Consider the following 11074-nt stretch of genomic DNA (forward strand, 5'->3'; position numbering starts at 1 on the left):
TATGTAAGAACAAATTTTTTGTAAACTAGATTTTATTATTGAAGTGTTTTAACAATATAAGTCAAGTCGAATATGATTTTTTTTTTATCGGGAAGTGAAATATGGATTGAATTGGATATGGATTACTAGATTTATATAACATAAAAAGAGGTCAAAACGAATTAAATGGAATAATATGAGTCGAATTATATTTCACCCAATCCAAACCCGATCCGATCCATGCATTTAACACCGCGAGCTATGTCAAGCCACCCCATCGACCATCGTTGCCTGCTGTGCGTGCGCTTCTAACCTACAAGCTCTGTTTCAAAACATGCTACTTTACCTCCTTCATTAATGAGTAAACAACCTTCTATGTAATTAATCAATCTCCAGGAATTAATTGTGTTTTGATTACACCGCGGAGAGCTTTGACTAATCCGCGAATTGGCATGTCCTTCCAACGGCGGCAGCGGCGTCGGCTCTGCTTCGGGAAGCAGCTTGGAGCTTTGGTTAGGTTTTAATTTTTTTTTTTCCTCCTAATTTTGGCTCAAACACAATTTAATGATATCGCCAAAACCGTTCCCATTTTCAAGACATGGATTTCCTAGCAACGAATATGAAGTAACAAACACCAAGTTAACGTCTCGCAGGCACATCCATCACATGATATACTCTCTCTTTCCCTTCCATCTCCTTGTTAATGGAGTAGAAGCATGTTGAACTGCATAGCTGGATCTTCCTTATTATTCAGCAGCTCCCAATCTTCTCGTGAAAGATGGATTCTTATACTCAATCTCAAGCATTTTCAGCTTCTTCCCCCCTTTCTTTGGCCCCACGACGAAGCACTGCAGATAGATAGCGCTAGATAGACACAGAACAAGTTCGCGATACAGAGAAACAAGGGTCGATTTGTTGCTGCACCTATAATGCAATCCACGTCGGGTAACTGGATATGATGTGAGAAGTTGAAATTCCGACTCTTACACGGATATGAAGTGGGAATCCCCATGAACACGGCTACACTTAAACCAAAAATAACATATATTGATTTAAGCATCAAACAATCAAGTAATCAGATAGAATCGCTGCACCTACAATGCCCATCAGCCACATTAAGGAAACAGTATCTGCTATACCATTGGATGAGGTCGATGGAAGATAAATTTTGTGATTGTTGCTGTCGCCCCTGAAGCCTCTTATAATCATCGCCTGTCAAACCCATTAATTTGAAGAATCAAAAGACAACAAAGCACAAATGGGAATCTGCTTTTAAAGCTAAGCACTGTAAACTGGCACTATTGGACAGCAAAGTTGAATCTACATCAGCCTTGTTTTTTATAATTCTCGAGTGATATCCAACTGGGCTTTAAATGAACACTAAAGAGCCGACAGATAAATGAGCTTCAGGATCTTGTTAGCAAACGAACTGGTTACTTACTCTTAACAGTCAAAGCAAAACGAAAATCGGAGATTCTGATTAATACCTGAACTACTGGACTCAAAACCACATAAGTAGAGACACAAAACCAAGAATTGAAGTCCCTACTTCTACATTTTCATCTCAAATTTCACATACAGGTCGATCAACACTTGCTCCTTTAGGGTTCCAATGAGATATTCAATCTCAGTTCACAGACACTAAGGTAAAATTAGATGCATTGCCACTCCAATCTGACAGCCTCGAGGCAGAGCTGTACAAAAACTCTCTCTCTCTCTCTCTCTCTCTCTCTCACACACACACACACACACACCTGTACGCGCACCCTCAAATCAAAGTCACGCACAATCAATTTGTCTCTGCAACAGTTTCATTCACTTTTGGAGCAGAACCTTTGAGAAAGGATCTTAAAGTTTGCTTAAAATCATGTAAAAAATTGTCTGACATACCATCACACTAAGAGAATTTTTTTTTGGTTCAAAAGAAAATAATGCATATTCTGAAGTGGCATATTGCTAGATATAACAGCTGTGCTAATGAGCAAAAAATTGCAGATAGACCACACTAAATTTCAGCTGAAACTGAGAATATAACAAAGCCTCTAGACTGCATATGTCATAACATTACATCAAAATCAAGAAGTACTAGCTTTGCAATCCCAGATATAAGGACATTAAGTAACCCTATCAAGCATGCCTAGATAATTCCGAATGTGAAAGACTTAAGCCCAAGAAGTCCATATCTTTGACTAAGGTTTTCCAGATGGTGTCGAGCCAAGGTGACAGGTGTCTATAAAAGTCCATACATGAACAGAAAATAGAGTAAAACTATCATAGCAGCATTGTCCAATGGACGATTTCCTAAATGCGGCTTAGGTCTATGCTTTAGTATCATTGGCTACAAACAGATTTCTTTATTTGTTCTCCAAATTGGTATTTTCCATTTTCTCGGAAGTGGGCTATTGTAGCGTAAGATTGAGATATGAACCAGTAATTTCCATTCAATTCATCGTGCCATGAACCTTTTGACAATGCAAGTGATGAGAAAAAAAAATCGTCTAGTTATCAGAAAAGGGTTAGAGAATTTCTCAGTTGGCAATTGGTGGACAAAGAGTGCAACACTTCGCTACAGAAATTTGAAGAAGGAACTATAATTCCAGATGGTAAACCTGTGAGATCTGCTCGGCATGGGTAAATATATTTTTGAAGATGCGACGAATGTAGGAAACGAACACTGCATAATAAGAACCAATACAACATAATTAGTAGAGTAACCATAAAAGTTGAATAGCGGGCAAAACATAAAAAAATTCTTTATAAGACATCATAATGTACCCACACTCTTCATCATGTTTTATCTTCAAGGTTGTGATCCTTTGCATGTAGTTTTACATAATATCAAAGAATGACTATTGAAGGAATGTGAATTAGGCAATGGAAAAAAAGAGAGAAGTGAACTAAATAAGTTTGGCTATACTGTATGCAAAAAGTTTCAAGAACAAGATGAAAGTGTAATGACTACTGAGACAGCAAATAAATATAAATTCATGCTCCTGGCCATAGGGGCAGACTCCTGTGAGAACAGATTAATATAATTATTAAATGAATATCACAATGATATTGATTGAGAGTTCCCACCAACAGAGAATTTATATTATGATAGATTGTTAGCAATAGTATTATTCTTCTAACTGCAGACTAGTAAGTCATACTTGCATGAGTTGGAGCTTCCATAAGCATTTCTGCATGCAAGCATGAGAGAGAGAGAGAGAGAGAGCAGGGGCAAAAAGGACAGGTGTCTTCCTTTCTGCCCTCCGCCCACAAAGCCAAAAACAAAATAAAAAATTAACTGAAGAAAAGGAGGACATAAGATGCATGGGAGCAAAACATCAGTGGATCTCCATCACCGTGACTAAAAGATATTGAACCCGAGATATTTTGTCATGTCCGTATAAAAGAGAATTAAAAAGTAACCAGTGATCTGACTAAAAAGTTCCACTTTCCATGTTGACCAAAATCTTCTCAAAGCCAACTAAAAGATGACTAAAAGCCAATAATGGATGCCAGCGATAAAGTTGTTACCATCAATTGTCTCCATCATGGTCAACTTGTGCCAACTTATCCTACGAGATACTATTCCAAGTGCCACATTACGGACCTGCCATGTAAAGTGGACATTTCAAACATATGAGACTAAGCAGGAAACCTAACAAATTGATACTGAAGAAACTCATCCAATCAATTATAATCTTACCTCATCAAATACAAGATTGATGAACCTTAATGAGAGCAAGAGGGTGAGGATAATTTCAGCAACTGGCACACCAACGTAACTAAATGGGAGCATATACCACTTCAAAGCAGATGCTAGTTGTTCCGGTGTTGTAGTTGTCAGGCAAAGGCTCGCACCTTGGAAAATCTTCAAAAGGAAGAATGACCTCTCCTCAGGATTATCTTATTTTCAGTCTATTCATGCAATTGATAGAACTTGAGAACATGAAAGTTCAATAAATTGAATATACCACTGCAAGGAAAAATTTAATCACTTCTCTTTGAAGAAATGTTTCTTAGGAGTACCATCCCACATCAATCTAAAATAAAGAAAATAAGGCGAGTATATTGGCTCAAGTATCCAACTCCACGTTACTGAATTCACTGTGAACTAGATGTCACTGAATTCGGTGTAAAGTGCAACTAAATAAGGATAATTTTAAGCAACTCACAGTGAATGTTAAACAAGCAGCTGTGCTAGCCACAGACAAGCCCTTCCTCGTAAATCGTAGCGGTCCCAGCTTCATAATTAAGTAAGAATAACCTTCAAAAGATGGAGGAACCTTGGGCAATCCGACCATTGCTGGGGGTGGGGTTCTTGACTGCACTAATGGAGGCACGCCATCTGATCCGAATCCCAACATTAAAAAGAGAATGCCAGAGAGCAACGATACTCTTCCCAGTTGATCCTGTAATAGCTGAACAAGTAAATAGGAAATTCCACCAGAGGTGAAAAGGAAAGATAAAATTCGGTAAAGAAACAAAGCACGGTCATTCTTACATGCTCTCTATCAAAGAATAAATAGGATGTCCAGTATGATATGTAGTTGACCGTTCAGAGTTAAATCATATTAGACTGTTCAGCTGATTCCTCTTTTTAATTGTCCCTTAATAAACGATCCTCAAACGGAATGACGCCAAGAGGTGCATTTTATAGCCAGTTCAACAAAGAGACAAACACAAATATAATGAACAACTGTAACTGAACAGAGGCATGACTATTTTCCCCAAAACACCGTGTGTCTGTTCTGAAGACCACAATCCATAAGCAAGATAAGACAATTCATCTTATTGCCAAATATGACTTAACTTTGCGAAAGGAATAGAAGTATGGAAAACCAGACAGAGTCCCCAATTCTAGACCGTGCTCCTTAGATGCTTCGGTTATTTTTCTATGAAAAACACAAACAATGATCTGTATGAACTAAAGGTATCCAAGGAAGCTCATTAAACGAGTCTTAAAAGGAAATGTAACTGTTTGTGTCAAAAATTCAACAGATCAACTCACCATCCATGTATCTCTTGGTAGGATCCACACAGAAAGAAAGGCCAGGTACAACACTAACCCAAAACGCATTACTATGTGGGACCTGGCTGGTAAAACAACAAGAACCAGAAGCCAAACCTGCAAGCCAAAGACAACTGGGAAATTAAGAACTCATCTAGTTCCTGTGGAAGGTGAAGTAATTTCTTAAATTGTTTGTACAGGCAGCCATTTGTTGTTTTGGAGTATACATCATAGGAGCAAGGGAATAAAGGCACCTGAGCATCAATCTTGCAAATGAAAAACAGCTCGTGTTACTTAAAATGTTTTGAATTAAAACAAGCCTTTACGGTTATCAAAAGAAGTCGCGCACACAGCTTTCGAGTCTTTGGTGCATTTATAGGAGAAGAAAAAATTCTTCATTAATACTGTGACCACCACATTGACAGAGCTTAGTTCTGCTTACTAGAATAAATGGCAATGCAGAGCAGCTGGAGATAGCAACCGCCAGAAATAACTTGTTGTTAAGGAAGCAGCTGGTCAAAAGTCAAACACTTCTACAATGTCAAGGATCATGTCTTAAAGATGTCAAACCATGTAAGACCAGTGAAACAGCAAGCAGTTCTCCTCTAAGCTGTGGCTATAGAACTTAATATGGGGAAATGGCAGACTTAGTATAAGGGAATATTCTAGTTGACACGGCCTAAAAAACATGTGCAAATCCCCATTGCCTAAACTGAATGCAAATCAACACTCGAAACCAAGAAGTTACACTGCCTTATACTGCTCTCTCTTTCCCAGAACTTCGGACTGAATTAAGAGACTTACAGATTCATAAACGGATTGAACTTCAGTACCATTTCAAACAATCATGTAAGAGATCATACTCATGAACAACCACCGAATAACCAACCAATAATTCCCTGCACAGCACGAAGTTGAAATGCCAAAAAAAGGGCATAGGCAAAAATCCAAAAAAAACGAATAAGACTACAATCATAACAGTTCACAACAAGGAAAGCGCCTCACCAATTTGATCCTAGGATCCACCGAATGCAAGAACGTGGTGGGCGCCGCCACAAACTGGCTGATGGGGCTGGCGGTGGCATTGGCGATCAACCTCAGCACTTTATCAGCTCCGACCACGCCCCTCGGCAACCGGTTCACCCACTTTTCGACTCCTCCGCTGTTCTCAGCCGACGAACTGGCTCGGAAACTCCTCCTCCAGGACGAAACCGATCTCTTTCTCAGTAAGACGAGCGGGCTAGGGTTTTGGCGGTTCCACTTCAAGCTCCGGGTCGGTGTGGACTTGAAGACGGGGGTTTGCGAGAGAGGAGCGATGGGTACAGTTTGGAATGCGCAATTCATGCAATTCATGGATGGAGACAGGGAATTTGAGAGGTTTTGAGCAGAAGACTTTGCAGAGAGGGGGAGAAACAGAGAGAGGAAGAAGGAAGCGTGAGCTGAAAATGGCGGGAGTTCAACGGTTAATTAATTATTATTGGGGATGAAAAATGAAAAATATTCCAAATATTCAGCCAAAATATTTATGTTTTGGCAGAAAAAATTTAAATAAGAGTTCGAAGTGCTCTTATTTTATCAAATAAAGATTTGAAATGGTCATTATTTCAAATAAGGGCATGAAGTACCCTCTTTATCTCAAATAGGAGCCTAAAGTGGAGTGGCCATGGCTATGTCGGATAAGGGCCTAATCTCGTCGACCGATCAAGGATATGTTCATCAAAATATAATTTGAATGTAATTTTTAGTGAAATTAAATTAAAAATAAAAAAAATAGGAAACATGGGGTGAGAAGGCTGCCCTCCCGCTTGTAGCGGCGGCGGAAGCAATGACAAGCGTTGCCGACTAGAGGCGATGGCCAACTAGCCCTTGCTAGAGCCGGGAGAGGGCCGCAACGTCAAACTCGAGTGATGGTTGCAACCCTTCAGCAGAGGGCCGCGGCCCTTCCCCGGACTCGGGCGAGGGTCGGCGACCCCAACGACCATTACCACCGCCCCACTAGGGTTGGGATGGCGGCCTATGCTTCTATTTTTTTTTTTTACCTTTACTTTTTAAAAAAATTTTAAAAAAAAGGGAAAAATTAAAAAAATAAAAGTGAAAATGCCCTAATCGGCATGGATTCATGTCCTTTTTTGAGATTGATATAGCTAATTTAAGCCATTATTTGAGATAATATACACTTCAAGCCATTATTTGAGATAGTGAGAACACTTTAGGTCCTTGTTTGAAACAAATTTAACTTCATGTCCTTATTTAAATTTTTTCCTATTTTGGAAAAAATTGACATGAAACCATCCCTTTTTAATTTCTTGCAAATCATGTTTCTGTTGATTTTGACTAGTCCCATGCTGAGCTCACGGTTTTATCTTTGACATAAAGCCAATACTTAGCTTTGGAACTCCAAAACTAAGCGTGCTCAAGTGGACATAAGTTTTTTAGTTAAGCATGTCTTTTACTCGCTCTCGTAGTCTGCACAATCCTTCGATAATTTAGTGAAATTAAATTAAAAACCATAAAATAGGAAACATGGGCGAGAAGGCTGCCCTCCCGCTTGTAGCGACGACGGCGATGGCAAGCCTTGCCGACTAGAGGCGAGGGCCAACTAGCCCTTGCTAGAGCTTGAAGAGGGCCGCAACGTCGAACCGGGGTGATGGTTGCGACCCTTCAACCAAGGGCCGTGGCCCTTCTCCGGCTCCGGGCAAGGGCCAGCGACCCCGACAACCATTGCTGCCGCCCCACTAGCATTGGGATGACGGCATGTGCTTCTATTTTTTTTTTTACCTTTACTTTTTTAAATTTTTGAAAAACAAAAGGGAAAAATAAAATAAAAATAAAAAGTGAAAATGTCCCAATTAGCATGTGAGTCGGGCCCATTTTTTGAGATTGATATAGCCAATTTAGACCTTTATTTAAGATAATATGCACTCCAAACCTTTATTTGAGATAGTGATGACATTTTATGCCCTTATTTGAAACAAATTCAACTTCATGTCCTTATTTAAAATTTTTCCTATTTTAGCAAAAATTGAGATAAATCCAGCCCTTTTTTAATTTCTTGCAAATCATGTTTCAGCTGATTTCGAAAATCTATTTCTCAAAAATTAAATTTTTACTCTCCAAAGCGGTTGAAAGAAAATAAATTAGGGAAATTTCTTGCAAACTTCAGCACGTTCGACTAGAGCGAGGATTTAAGCATTTTGTCTCCCTTCGGTCGGAAACTTCCTGGACGAGGAATCTTGGGAAGAGGGTTAGGATCCTGCACGTGGACGGCGCATTGGCATGGCGCGGCCATAGTCAATGGCGAGCACCTACAAAAAGGTGGAAGCATCATATTTTTTTTCGAAGGAAGACTGTTTTTTAGAAATAAGTTTTCGGCTTTTCGGTGTTTGGATTTGATAACGAAGAACGAGTAGATTTACAAAAAAAATCATTTTTTATTGTCTGAAAAATAATAAGCTTAGATCGAAGAAAACCGATTTCTCATTCTGACAAGTAGGAAATCACTTTTTCTAAACAATTAAACAATATGAAAACTAATCATTTTTATTTAAATTAATTTTCATGGAAAATTTTTTTCCTTTATCATGAAGTTTTAGTGAAAAAACTCATTCAGACACTTAAATAACTTTTCGGAACGTATAAGAAGAAAACGACTGTGTTTTGCAAATCACAAACTTTTCTTTATATAGATGTTTGAAAAGTACCTCGAGAATACTCTTTAACATAATCATTTTCATGATTTAAAGATGGATTTTTAAAAGATTCCTAATTTTAGTTTCAGGCGCAACTCTACTTTAAACTTTTTTTGTTTAAAAAAAAATTTCAAACTTTAGGTTTAATACCGGTTCGCCCCAAACTTTTTTTTTTTTTGTCTAAAAAATTACCAACTTTAACTCTAGTTACAAATATTCCCCGAACTTTGTTATATCTGAAAAAAGAAGTCACCAACTTTCAATTTGGTCTCAAATCTGCTCCTGCTCACCCTCCTTCCAAAAATCGCCGTGAGTTATTTGATGTGACATTTTTGTGTTGATAACGGATCCACGGTGGCATGGAAAATTATCTCAAAAACGAAATTGTTTCTTTGATATGCAAATTAGGAAAATTAGGGATGACTAATTGTGATTTTTAAACCCAAGCTCTATCGGGGACAAATTTTGAGATTAGAGTTAAAATTTGTGATTAATCCTTTTGATTAAAAAAAAAAAGGCTCGAGGAAGATTTGAAACCAAACTCAACATTATGGGTTTTTTAAAATAAAAAAAAAAGGGTTACATGACAAATTTGAAATTGACCTAAAGTTGAGGCTTGATTATCAATAATAAAAGAAAATTAAAGTCCATGAAGAATTGGGATTGGGATTGAGCCGAAAGTTAGTATTAGGGCAAATTGCTTGCAAGTTCAATTTACAAAGCCCAAAAAGGAGGCGGCAACCAGTCCCGTGACAAGACAGAAATGAGGTCAAAACAAACGAAAAGGCCGGACCAAAATCGTTACACCTCCATGCTGACGTCATCATGTTTCCATTGCGTTTTCCCCACACTTAAGTCCCACATTCGTCGCCTGCGTTTTAAACGAAATATGAAATTTTACCCACTGATAGTCCGTCCCACGACAAAGTACGAGGACCAAAATTGAAGACGGTGATAGTATGGGGACCATTCTTGTAACTTCCTCCTCATTTTTCATTCATTTTTTTTTCTTTCCGTATTAGTGCCACGTGTTCATCTCTGGCGCTCGTTGCTCGATACCCATTTCCATTGACATTTGGATGGAAATATGACTATGGCATGCTGTAATTACCTGGTCCGACGAGAGCGGGGAGTGATCGTTGGAGTTAGAATATTGGAACAAGGAGCGGCTTCTAACTAGCTTCTAAGATGGCGAAACGGACAATAATGAACCAAACCGTGCATCAAATATGAGGATAGTGATTTTGGGATACATATATGAAAACTGGATCAACTCACTGAGATATATTGTTCCATTTTGCCCATCCCATATCAAGCCTCACGGTTTTATCATTTGATGCAATACTTAGATTTGAAACTCAAAAGGGAAGCATGCTCAAGTGGGTACGAGTTTTTTAGTTAAGCATGTCTTTTACTCGCTCTCATAATATACACACTCCTTCAATAATTTCTAAATAAGAGAAACAATTTTTTGGCAAATACTTAAGGTTGACATATGTTCTCATGAGGGATAATAGCACAACCGATCCATGAACTTTATTCAAATATCTAATATTGTCCCCAAACTTTAAATTACTACAATGTGTTCTTAAACTTAATCTAACGTGTAATGTTATCCCTAGGTTATACGAAAAAAGTTTAAATATTAGATTAAGTTTAGAGTTCACATTGAACGTATTAAAAATTCAATGACAACATTGCACAATGGATCAAATTTTAGGGACCACCCTAATAAATAAAAAGTTCAGTGACAACTTTTCATATTTGACCAAAATTCAATAACCATTAATGTCATTTTGCCTTTTTCATAACATTTACCTTTTTCTTTAAGGACAAGACGCTTATTTTTCATTGATTATGTTGTAAAGTTTCTAGGGAATAGATGAAATTCTATTATCTCAGCTTTTTTAAGCTTATACGAAAAATATTTCATTTATTACTTATATTAAAAATGCATGGGGGATATTTCAATTTATACAAACTATATATAAATAATTTGTTTATTTTTTTTATTATCATTATCTCAGGAGTACCATGTATTTTAAGTATGACAAGCAAATGATGAGGTGGATATTTTCAATTTATAACCAGAAAAAAAAATTACCAAGATGAAGTAGGTAACAAGGAGATGATTGACTATTTGAAAGAGCTGTTTAACTAATTTACGATTAGAAAATAGGGAATTTAACGTTATCATTCCATTACTTTAAGTTCATGGACGACATTCTAAGGACTAAATTAAACACATACCGAAAGCTCAATAACCATACTAAACAAATTAAAAGTTCGGGAATAACAATGCATATCGAGCTAAAGTTCACGAAACAAATTAAAAGTTTGGAAACGACATTGCACACGGATACCGGGGTCAAAGTTCAAAGACCATCCGTTTCATTTTTCCTTCCTC

The 11074-nt window shown here is 37.7% G+C and overlaps 1 protein-coding gene across 2 annotated transcripts; it reads right to left on the reverse strand.

Moving 5' to 3' along the window:
- Nucleotides 1–863: 863 nt before the first annotated feature.
- On the reverse strand, nucleotides 864–6439 carry LOC115750348 (protein ABCI12, chloroplastic). 2 transcript variants are annotated; one of them, XM_030687636.2, is made up of 7 exons: nucleotides 5984–6435; nucleotides 4979–5095; nucleotides 4143–4379; nucleotides 3674–3838; nucleotides 3502–3577; nucleotides 2589–2653; nucleotides 864–1191 (listed from the first exon to the last, which is right to left on the reverse strand). In XM_030687636.2, the coding sequence occupies exons 1-7, from the start codon at nucleotides 6329–6331 to the stop codon at nucleotides 1039–1041; spliced, it is 1161 nt and encodes a 386-aa protein (XP_030543496.1). In that variant the 5' UTR covers nucleotides 6332–6435; the 3' UTR covers nucleotides 864–1038. The 2 variants fall into 2 exon arrangements, with proteins under 2 accessions (XP_030543496.1, XP_048132454.1); XM_048276497.1 differs by lacking the exon at nucleotides 4979–5095 and having other exon boundaries at nucleotides 5984–6439.
- Between the last annotated feature and the right edge of the window lie 4635 nt (nucleotides 6440–11074).

The sequence above is a fragment of the Rhodamnia argentea genome, chromosome 3, assembly GCF_020921035.1.
Source record: "Rhodamnia argentea isolate NSW1041297 chromosome 3, ASM2092103v1, whole genome shotgun sequence".
In the NCBI taxonomy this organism is placed as follows: Eukaryota; Viridiplantae; Streptophyta; class Magnoliopsida; order Myrtales; family Myrtaceae; genus Rhodamnia; species Rhodamnia argentea.